The 12,862-nt window shown below is 31.8% G+C and overlaps 1 protein-coding gene across 8 annotated transcripts in view; it reads right to left on the bottom strand.

Annotated features, from left to right (window-relative positions):
• LOC113554786 (RNA-binding protein Musashi homolog Rbp6) overlaps positions 1 to 12,862 on the bottom strand; it is a 377,023-nt gene that overhangs the window by 30,457 nt on the left and 333,704 nt on the right. For all 8 annotated transcript variants that reach the window (XM_026958766.1, XM_026958760.1, XM_026958764.1 and 5 more), the window contains 2 exons: positions 7,409 to 7,493; positions 3,000 to 3,032 (listed from right to left, as the gene is read on the bottom strand). In XM_026958766.1, coding sequence (XP_026814567.1) covers positions 3,000 to 3,032; positions 7,409 to 7,493 — 118 coding nt within the window. The remainder of the gene's footprint in view (positions 1 to 2,999; positions 3,033 to 7,408; positions 7,494 to 12,862) is intronic.

Here is a 12,862-nt window from a genome sequence, read left to right on the forward strand (position 1 = left end):
TGAATGAAAACATGTATAGGGGATAGGAATGACATTTAACCCATCGTATTTCTCTTCTACTACAAACATTATAGAAGTCCATAAGTAATACACGTCATTCAAATATTCCTGTTCAGTCTGTAGATAAAACGTCAAATACTTTTAAGTATAATATAATACAATAATATTTATCAAAGTCAAATGAGATTTAGTGAAAAAAATCGTTTAAAAAAAGTATTTGTTTCTTGAATCATTTAATAGTGATAATGATTTTTACAATCAATGGTAGGATTGAAACGGTTTGACGATATTTTTACAATATCTATACGCGATAACAACATAACACTTATAATATATAATGTATTATTGATTTATAATAACTACGAATATATTTTTGTCATCCGTCAGCATTGCTTTAAAATTTCTTTAGGATCGGTCTTAATAAATGTTTCATAAAACTGTATTTTATTTAAACAGTACCTCTGTGGGGTTAATAATCATAATCTACATGTTTCATTATGCAATAAAATATTATAAGAATGTGTTTTTGTATGTATATAATAACTTGTAATTTTTAATAATTTAATCCGATAAAGTCGCAAAGAAAATTCCATTTAAAAAGAGATTATAAAAAAACTCGTTAAAAATGTCCTTATAAAAGTAATTTTGTATTATTTTAGGTCGTTATAAAATAATCACAATATCGAAATCTGGTTCTGCGCATTCGAATTATTTTATATTTTAACTCTGAATATATTATAATATTTTATTATATGAGTTGAATGATTTATTGTTTCGTCTCCTGCAGCAAATCTCAAACCTATAATACATTTTATGAATACGATTACTTCTCCTCTTATCCCGTTTACGTCCAAATGAGATATTAATATCTCAATGAAACATTTCTTAATTGTACGTAATTTAAATAATTGTCAGATTGTATTATAAAAGCGGATTTTTATAAGAAAAAAATAACGGCATAAAATGCTATATAATTAGGAATAATATATATATTATATAATATTAAAAAAGAATATGCTAACAAACTTCGTAATTCGTCCAGTGCTTATAGTTCCCCGTTTTAAGCGGTTTATAATAATTAAGAAATCTGAATACAGATGAAATTAACGAACATAAATAAATAAAAAGTAATTTAACTATAGTGAGATAGTAAATTCAACCAAATAAAAATGTACCATTATAAATTATTATTCCCATAATATATAAGTGGAAAACAATTTTTACTCTCAAAATAGGTCATGCAATTAAAAAAATGTTGAATAAATTTCAATATGAAAAATATCTAAAAATATACGATTCGAAATGCGTAACCAGAAAAAATCAAAGTTCGTCGAAAATTTGTTTAAACGAACAACGGTTTTCGAGTGTTTATTGGATGCTGTATTTCGACGGAAAGATAATACTATTTTGCCTCACAAAATGTATACCATTACATAAATACCATGCACAATATATAGTATGTATACAATTAATGTAAATATATTTATATATATATAACGGTCTAGTAGAGGAACAGCAATAATAATATAACATGAGGATCATAAATAATGGTTTTCGCACGATTTCGTCCGTCGCTGACGAGTGCTGCCGCCAGTGTCCCCCCGCCCACACCCACAAGCACAAACAAATTCGCGGGGTATTTTGTACACCGAAGATTGATATCGCGAATTCATTATGGTGATTCGTCGTCCCCGGTCGGATCTCAAGTATGTCTCTGAATGGACGGAAATTCGGTATAAAAAGAGGGATGAATGTCAAATGTTTTTTCCCGTTCCATCCACCTCTCACCGCGTAACGCAAACGTGGCATTGCGCAGCTCGAGGGGACGATCATCTGTCTTGGCACTGTCGCGATGACTGTTTGGACGTACACGAATCCATTTGTCGGGCATACCAGATAAGCTTCGCCATATCCCTCCTAGTGCTTTAGAGTGACAAGGGGCTTAAATAAAAAAAAAAAGGAAAAAAGAACGAGCCGGCGGCTGAGGCAGTTATTATCCGTAATTAAAACGGCAGATAAATGCTCGTTTAAAATATGTTTGTATTAGGTTTTTTCCAAATGTTTTCTCCCGAAACAAAAGAATATTATTATACAACATTAATATTATATTGTGTATAAAACATCATTTTGGTCGAATAAACTATTTTTCGACCGATCACCGTCATGACGATGGGGTTTGACACACAATTGAATTTACATATCTCTTTTCGTCGTTGAAGAAAAATTAAAAGTTTGTGCAGTATAATAAAATATCATACAGCTCTGACAGACGTACTTAATATAATTTCGTTTGTAAATTATAATGATTAAAATGAATCGCTTTAACGTAATACCTATCGAACGGATTAATGAAAACTGTGACGACGGGAACGCCGGACACGATAAAGGAATTAGTCGTGTCTTAGAATAATTTGTTATGCGAACCAACAGCGAGTGTCAGCTAGCCAGCCCAATTCACCCCACACCTAGCCAGTATGTCCCTCATTTTACCACCATCTTCTGCCCACCATTCATAGCTCGGTGCCGGTACGAGCGAGGGAGACCATTTGTCATTGTCTGAACACACTTCCCTCCCTTACGACCATCCCTCAACCCGGAACTCCGTCATCATCCAACCAATCAGCTATTCGCCTATATATAATAATACATATATATATATATATATATATATATATATATATATATATATAGGTTCTCTATTGTATCGCGACTACCGTGCGCACAGAGGGTAGAGGTAATGTTTATTATTTTGTAACGACGTTACACATCAGCCTTGACGTGTTACGTTACTAATGACGCTGAAATCGGACAGCAGCAACCCCTCCCTCGGTTAAACTTTGTTCGATTAATTATATTTAGGTGTAAAAAATGACTGCAGCGATATAATAGTAACAATAATAATATATAATATTATAACACACGAAAGATTGAAATGTTAAAAAAATACGTCATATTTGTTTTATTTACATCTATTGAAAGTAGGTAATTATGGTACTCACCGTCAGGCAAGGTCCCCAATGGCCACATAAAATCTAAAAAAATCAAAAAAAAATCACGCATATTAATATTTTAATATAATATAAATTATAATTATTATTAGTTTAACATCATAAAATTATTCAATACAATTAATTATATTATATTATATTAAGAGCATAACCCATTTCGTCAATACAACATTAATCGTACATTTTATCAATTCATTTAAACATGTGTATTTGAAATGTTTGGTTATGTGATTTTGGGACGGTATTATGGAGGATTACGCGATGGTCGTTATTTTTTGAAATCACATAAATTTATTTTGAGTGAGAGCTTTCAGGACTAAGCTAAACTATAATAGACACTATGTGTTACGTATATATAATAATAATAATAATAATAATAATTATAGTTTTAACTAAATTTCGAAGAAAGTAAAAAAAGTTGAATAAACCTAAGTCTAATATTCTGCGAAGAACGAAAAATATTAAGGTATCTAAGATAGAACAATAATAATTGAAAAATATTCTGAAGTTAGGTGTATATAAAAAAAATAAAAACAAAAAAAAAATAATAATATAAAAACGGGATAACAACTATACGTGTTATAAGATTTTAGTATGACTGGAGGTCGTATGGACACGTTTCAATGTACCTATATATGTAAACAATTGTTTTTTATTGGTAACTAAAATATGGCCAAATAGGAAACTATTACACATACTGCAGTTTCCAATTCAGCTCGTTATTATTGGGATGCATTACAATATTATAATAAATAAAACTATCTATAAACACAAACAATATAATTTAGTTATAGAACGTATAAATATTATACATAATAATAAATACAATGAAAATGTCCACTAAACATAATCAAATCTAATCCGAAAGAACTGTATAATATTATATTATAACGTCTTCGGTCTGATACAATGTAATAATTAATAACATTTTAATATAAAACATATATTATTATAAATTATTACCAACATTCGTTTGTGAATATATATTAATTAAAAATGATCGTAATCGTCGTTCATAATAAAATGCGTAGGTTATGGTTAACTAAGAGTTGTTAAAAAATGTGATCATTTTATTTTATTTTTATTGCCTTATCACCTATATAACAGAATCTCAGGATCATATATTGAATGTATAATAAACCACTTTATAATTCAACGATCAAATGTCTTAATGAAAAATAATTGTACTAATGAAATTTGAATAAGATTTATTACAGACCTCATAGAAACCCGATATTTGTCAAGTGAAAAATTAGAATTAATGTTATAGTAAACTTAGGATATTCGCTTAAGTAAGCAAGGAAATGAAAACCATACATGAAATCTTAAATATACTGTTTAGGTACAGTTGTAGATGCATATAATATACTATACGCAAGCAAATCTACCTTCCAGTACTTGGGAGTTAGGAGTAATAAAATATATTTTTTTCAGTTTTATTTAGCTTTGTGGTTGCTATGAAATCTCTCTAAACTAATGGTTCAGATGCACCCAGACTGTAGTCAGGGCTGTCAGTGGAGCAAAACTATAACATCCATCCCACGCGATCTATTAAAGCGGGCGGGTGGGTAGGTGAAGGGAAAAATATAGTTTATATTTTCTTTAAAGCGTCTAAAGAATATTGATCGGAACTTTGGCAAGAGCTTATAATGCCTCAGAGAACGTAAGCCGATTAATGTCGGACAATATGATGAAAAAATCCCATCAAACTGTTTGGTCCGTTAGGCGAGATTTTTTTTTTTTAATAAAAATCACGTTATATATATATATATATATATATATTTATAAAAAAAAATACGAAAACCGAATATGTAGTAGGTGCTTGGATGGTATGTCGACAAAAATTGGCACAAGGGTCTTATACAAAGCCGCAAAACCTACGCATTTTGGTCACATCCATATTTTAAAAAAACCATTCTTCAACCAGTATATATATATTTATATTTTTCACTAAACGAGCTGTGTAATAATAAATGATGATATACACCTAGAAAAAAAATAATACAAATAAATACTTGAACAGGAGACCTAGTTGTACATAGATACACAAAATAATACTGTAGGAACAATTTAATAAATAATCAAATGATAACGAAGTACAATATTTATAATATACATGCTGAATTAAGATATGATCTGAGAAAGTAGAATGTTAAACTACTTACATCTCACTATATTAATAATGTTTTAGCTATCTATTGTAAAACGCATTTTTTTTAAATGATCCGAATAAAAGTACGTAAAGTTTTTTGACTTTTTTTTTTTTGGAGTTTTATCGACATCAGTTTGTTTTGATAAGAGAACAAATCGATAAGTGCAAATGATGTCGGTTAATATATTATATAATACATACGTCTGGGATCTCTTATCGCAAAGAAATTTATAATCGAGTAGATAACGAAAATGCTGCGACGTGGAAGACTTTACAGTATAGTTTTAAAATGTCAATAAACATATGTAAAAGAACAAATCTGAAAAAATATTTCCATTATTATAATCGAGTATTACGCGATATGATTATTATTTGATATTATGATACATTGTAGCGTGAATTGGGAATGGTAATTTTCAAAATATTTGATATGTAACGGTTTTTGATATTTAAATATACGTAAAATTGTAGGTACTATTAAATACTTAGGTACAGACAAGGTAATCGAGTAATATGATAGAATTTTCAGAAATATGAACAGGAGTTTATTCTTTCGAATGTATATAATAGCATATTATAATTGTACAGTAGTGATGGAAATTCAAAAATTAAACGTAAAAACGAGTTGCAGCTAAATGGGATATCAAACCACTAGCTACTGACTAAGTGATTACAAAATTAAAATAAATTAATTTACAATAACTGTTATTTTTTTTTTATACATAAAACGTCACAAATAATTAATAATTATATATATATATATAATAGATATGGTCTATACTACGGATATAATGTATATTAATATAATATAATAAATTTGTATAGGTACAATATAATATTCTAATGTTGTATCGATATAATTTTTCTGTCTATTCTAAACTCATAAATGTTTCGTCATCATGATTACATGTTAAATGTAATCGTTTTTCGAAAACAATTTTTAACGACGACAATATTATTACATAAATACCTACGCTACAGGAGTTAGGTTAATATTGACAATAGCAACAACAACAAAAAAAAAAAAAAAAAAAACAATTACTTATAAACAAATACCAAGAGCAGGCCACATCAGACATAGTCAACTTACGGTTCTAGCACATCCACTTTGGTACCGGTAAAACATAGGCCGCAAGAAAACATGTTTGTATTTTTTCGCTACACGAGTCCCAAAGCTCTCCCGAACTAATACATTTTGCACACGCGCAAATATAATAATAATACCATCACACACAATTATTATCTTCTGTATTATTATATATTTTTTTTTATTTATTTAATTATAATAAACCGATTTTGGTTTTCGTATAATATATACATTTTTATTTGAGGTTTTCATCGGATAGGGGTGGTTTGGAGCATCAGCCGAAAAGGATTTCCGTGGTTCAAGATTGCTACAGCGTTAAAATAGGTGGGGGAAGGGACTAGATTTTTGCGGTGGCAAAGGAGTTATGCGCTATATGAACATTTTTTAATTTACTGTTTGGCAGGGGATGGGGCACAGTCATTTAAAACGTTATTGGTATAGTGGAGGTCTGGTAAAGGGCGGGAATATCGGCGGCTCCGGGCACGCCTTGGACGGCGAACGCGAGCCCTTCGGGTAAATTAAACGCGACCGTCTGCGGGGGTGGCTGTTGCGGTTGAGGATTGCAGACGGGCAGACGGACGCCGGCAGCCGCAGCGGCCAGCAGACGTTTGCATGCGGCCGCCTGCTGCATCGCTCCAATCATGGGTAGCTGTACGAGCGACGCGGCCGCCGGCTGATGGTGCTGGAGGTGGTGGTGAAGGTGTTGCTGTTGTTGAAGGTGGTGCTGTTGCTGGTGCAGCTGCTGCTGCTGCTGCTGTTGGTGGTGGTGGTTGTGGTGGAGGAGGAGGTGCTGCTGCTGCTGCTGCTGCTGTTGTTGCTGACTGGCGGCCACCGCGGCGGCGGCCACCGACTGTTGCGGCAGTGGGTATGGTGCGAAACGGTAACCGATTGCCGCGGCCGCGGTGGCTGGCGTGGACGCGATCATCGCACCACCGCCACCTCCGCCACCCACGCCTCCCCCGCCAAAGCCAATGCCACCTCCACCACCCCCCAACACAGCGCTGGCCACGCCCCCGACGACACCGTGGTGTTGGTGGTGATGTGCGCCGGAAGGCGAACCACCCACCAGACGGTGGTGATGGTGGTGGTGATGGCACACACGCGACCCACCGCCAGCGGCACACAAGCCCACGCCAGATTTTTTCATAACAATAAACTCACCGTAAGTCCCGCGGCCAGCAGCTCGCGTTTTCGCCAGGTTGGCCGGCAGCATCACTTCCTTCGGTTGCGCTTTTTTACACTCCACCTGCAAAAATACAAAAAAAAAAAAACGATTGTCATAAATATATTGGAAAAAAAAAGTAATAGATTCACTAAAATATATTAATTTTATCGGGGTCTTTGACCTGTCCCCGTCATCACTCTCCCACGGGATTAGGTATAAAGTACGCAGATTATTATTACTTCACTCGTCCTAACAGAAATAATGCGATTAGCTACAAATAGTATATAATGCAATACAATCATATTATTAAGACTTAAATTATTACTAAGTACCCCGGAGGTTAAGCTTTATGATAGAAAAATGTTATACACATACGTTATTTTATTTTATCGGAATTCGTAATATTATTTTCAACGCAAAATCCAAATACGTATAGCCAAAAATGTCTAATAATATATGCCAATTACATTTAGAGCATTTTTAATGTACGTATTATGAGTGATGATGTGTTCTTGTCTGTCGAATGGCAATACAAGTGTAATGGCTGTTTTTGAAAGATATGGATTCGATGCTTTCAAAGGACTATTCACTGTAACCGATGACTAACGACTGAATGATTAATAACATAGATAATATATCAATTTATATTATGTATATAAGAAAAATGGATACAACATTAGACCTCTAACTGTTTGTCAATACAACTGAAGAAAACTGTAACAGCGGTATGAATCATGTGATAATAATTAATAACGTATCATTTTTGAAACCCCCGCTCAAAATATATGGGAAAAATACGGTTTGTTTCAATTTAAGGCTAATAAAAATAAAACGCTTTAAATAGAATCGCTCCTATTCACAAATAATAATGTCTACTATGTTAAATGTTATTTTATATTTTTATAATAGTTATATACAATTATACATATGATTATCATGGTATAACTGTATATTCGTAAATAAACGGTATTAGTTGTAATATTATAGAATGACTATGAACGATATCATGCATAGCATATAACATACCTTCTTGGAAGATATTATGTAATATAATATATATATATATATATATATAAAGCGTGCCACATTTATCGCCAATAGGTTGATATTATCGTATTTTATGGTCGGAGAAACGGATTTACGAGCAGCCTGCGCGATTGCGTGTCGTAAATTTGCAAGCACCGTCAAAGTTCAAAATAAATGTTTAAGACCATTGGTGTATATACAAATTAATTTCAGAGGGGGTTTGAAAAAAATGTCTATTCTTAAATTCCAATTAATTACACAGTCAAAATCAATGCCTGTACCAACCACACATTTCAGTAGGGTTTTAAGTCTGTGTTTAGATCGCAAAGGAAAATTTTGAGTCCACTGTGGATTATTTTTCCCACGTCTTTAACATAGTGTATAATATAGTAATTTTTAAAACACCACCTAAACCTTTTTCTTCACAACTTACCATAACGTGGGTACTAAGTAATTATCAATACATAATATTTGTTGATATATTATTCACTTTTGAAACTATAATATTATACTGGATGAATAAAGAAATGTTAAAGTTATTTGTGTTCTTGAAGAATAAAAATTATTTTATATTGTTAAAATTATTAATTATAACACATTTTGACAGAAAAAACATTCTAACTTTTCGTTACTTTTTTTTTTTTTTTATCTTATATAGTGGTGTATTAAATAAAGTTATTAAAAATTATACAAATATGTAAAAAATGTAGAATTTTAAACTACATTTATAAATAGTTTTTACTTAATAAACACACTGACGTGGAAATTTCCACAGGGCCAGTTAAATGGAATATGGATCATCTCGTATAATAATATGTATCTTCTATTTATTATTATTTATCTTCATTGTACTCCAATGACAATGATATACGTATTTAATTGTTTTGTCGGACTATAATACATTATAATGCGGGAATGATTGCGTCAATGATGATAGTAAAACGTTACATATGTACTGTATGACCATTCTCCACCAATCGGGCGTGCACAAATAACAATAATATAATACTATCGTTCATGCACATAATAATGTATTATATTGTGTTTCTCAATCTAGCCGATTAATAACCTTCGTATATTCCATAATATATACAGCAGTATGACCGTACCTACACGTCGCGTCCGATGCTCTGCCAACATACACACACACACACACACACACTGCAGTATACATTATACATAGGACGACTGTCACGATATCAAAGCAGTGCGGAGTACAACACGCGCGAACGTCGCCATATAATACTTGTGCGGAGGGCCGGTTTGGGATCGTGGACACGCAATGAATGTAGCGAGCCGAAGAGGAGGGGAAGGGTAAATCATCATTTCAAAAGAAAGTTAACCAAAGCACTGAAACGGTAAAATGAAAACGAAAAAAATAAAATAGAATGAAAACCCCTAGCCGGAATGAGGTTTTAAAAGTAAATATTTTATTGCGGGTAGCTTTTAATAACAGTCCTACCGCGATTCGAGCAAACCATAATATGTATGCTATACTGTATATAATACGTATAATATGACTTTGCCATCTATCATACGTGAACGCGACATAAGCCCATTATTCACGAGATGTCCTCTCCCCTCTCTCACTCGCTCACTCTTCTTCAATCTATCACTCTCTCTATCGCTCTTTCTCTTGCTGTATTGTGTATACGGTATCTACATATTTACACGTTAAGATAAATAATGAATTTTCGATTGGCTACGGTGTTTCGGTACGCTTTTATTTGCATAGATACTACTGTACTACGATTTTACCCAGTACAATGCACCCTCGAACTAGATCGTAATATATATGTATACATAGTTTTAGTCAGCACCCAATTCGATATCAATTCCATTTTCTTAAAAGCCTATGAAAAGGAAAATAAAATACGCAATCTCGTATATCTTTGTAAAATCATATATATATGAGTACTAATCATGATTTCTGAAATATTATTCCAACAAAGATAATGACTGTGGAATTATTGTCCTGTATCCTTGATCCTGAATGTTATCCCCTTCACCACATACACACACAAGCGTGTGCACGATCCATTATGTTTGGCCTTTTTATGCGCGTGTATTATACTGGCACAGCTATGTATATTACAGCTACTATTCTATATTCTATACATAAATAAGACTATCACAAGGCAAATAAATGAGAAAAATAAATGACCGAGTGCGATAAAGGCACTTATCGTATACATTGAAAATCGGTCTAGTCGTTTACAGTTATTATTATTATTATTATTATTATTGTTGTTGTTGTTGTTGTTGCTATACGTTGCAGTAGAACAAATGGCGACTAAGCATGGCCCATTATTTAAACGACTTAAGAGTCATCTAATCGGAGTACAACATTTATAGGAATATTTATTGATCACTCCCACTGATCGTTTTCACATTTGAAACAGACAGACGCATTTTTTTATAATATTTCGTATGATATGTATTATTTCATTATTCAATTTTTTGAAAAAAAATTTTATTATGATCACAATCGACCCGATAAAACATAATTACCGCTACAATTTTGATACAACAGTGTAAATTAAATTATGCTTTGTACAGCTACAACGATACTCGAAACTTAATATATTTTCAGAATTTTATTTTTTTTTTTTTAAAGAACACAAAAATCAACATGGAAATTAATAGTTATCCTGTTTAAATTGATCTCCTTGCATTTAACGTGCTGTATGTATAAATACTACGCAACCATCTCAACGATATACAGCTATTCACTCTTCAAAATGTGTTTTGAAACTCTCGTATACATTATTAATATAAGTTCACCAGGAGCTTCTGAAACGATGTGGACGACTGCTACAACAGTTCAATTATTCTAGTAATATATTGATATGTATTAAATATTACGGTTCACGAGTCTCCCGAAATTCCATGGCTGTACAATAATATACGAGCATTATTATAATACGCTATGCACTATCCCATTATCATATTATACAGCAACTTAAGATATCTATTTAACATTGTTACTATATTAATACTATAAAATGTGTATAAATATTCTGTACATACTTTATTTTATTCGTAATTATATTTTTTTTAACCTTTTAATAACACATAATTGATGAGATATAATGTTTTAATCGATATCAATAATATTTTATACTGTTTATGAAAAAAGATATGATCGTTTATTTAAAATTGTTTTTTGATTATGTTCAATAAAAATCAAATCTTGCTTTTATTACATTAAGATATATTATTTAAAAGCATCCAAATTGGTTTTATTAATTTTTGGAATTTGTCAGTTGCTTTCAAAAAGTTGCGCTCTGATCCACAAAAAAAAGAAAGAAATATTTAAACTATTATTTTTCAAATTTGATAATGTAAGGCGTAGTATAATAAAATTATTGGATGAGTATAAATATATTTTGTCTAAATAATTATTTTAAAAATTGTTTGAGTTAATGTAGTATAACATTTTAAATATTAAAAACAGTTAAGAATTCCCCAATTTTCATTTTCCTTTGAAAATATTTTTTTTTAAACCATAGTTGACACAAAGAATATAAGATAAATAATTATACTACATCTTTACAGGCGGATAGTTAATGAGGGATATTACAATTATTTTGGTTCACCGTATAAATTACCTCATTGCCGTTGACTATTTTTAGAATTTGCTTAAGTTATTTTACTTTATTTTTATGCATTGAAAAGAAAATGTATTATTATCGAATAAAAAAACAACTTTAGCGTTCCAAATGAACGGTATTGTTGCTTGCATTATAAATACCGAAGCGATCTATACATTTTTATAGATAATAAGACGAGGGTGGTGGAAATGAGGTCAACAGTACGTTTAATATTAACAAGCAAACACACTCGCATTCACACACCTACACATCATCCCTCCATATATACACATAATATTATACATCAAATTTATTCCCCAAACAGGGTTATAGTCGTTAGTAACAACAAATAATAATAATAATAATAGTAAAAAAAAAAAAAAACAATAATAATTTAGTTATTTTTTTTATTTACATTTATTTACGCCCGAGTATAATATACGCGCATACGATACATGCATACATGCATACATATATATATATTTATGTGTGCACATAAAATGCTTATATATACATCGGGCAAAGTCGGTAGTTGTGTCAAACGGGGAAGATTAATTAATTTTCACTCGATCGGGGTGCGTCGATAAGGTCTCTCCACATCCCCACTTATTCGACGATCCTCATCCACTCGGTCTGCAGTAACGTGCACCTACTCGACCATATCTGCGGCGTCGGCGGTGTAAAATTAAATTAACCCTTCGAAAAACATTAAAGCCCAGACATTACATTAATTACCGGAAAACAATTAATAGCGCACATTAGCCCCGCTTGGACACAAAACTGTATGTGTGTATGTGTGGATGTGGGTATAATATGCATAACACCCTCTGC

The sequence above is a fragment of the Rhopalosiphum maidis genome, chromosome 2 (genome assembly GCF_003676215.2).
Source record: "Rhopalosiphum maidis isolate BTI-1 chromosome 2, ASM367621v3, whole genome shotgun sequence".
NCBI classification, from domain to species: Eukaryota; Metazoa; Arthropoda; class Insecta; order Hemiptera; family Aphididae; genus Rhopalosiphum; species Rhopalosiphum maidis.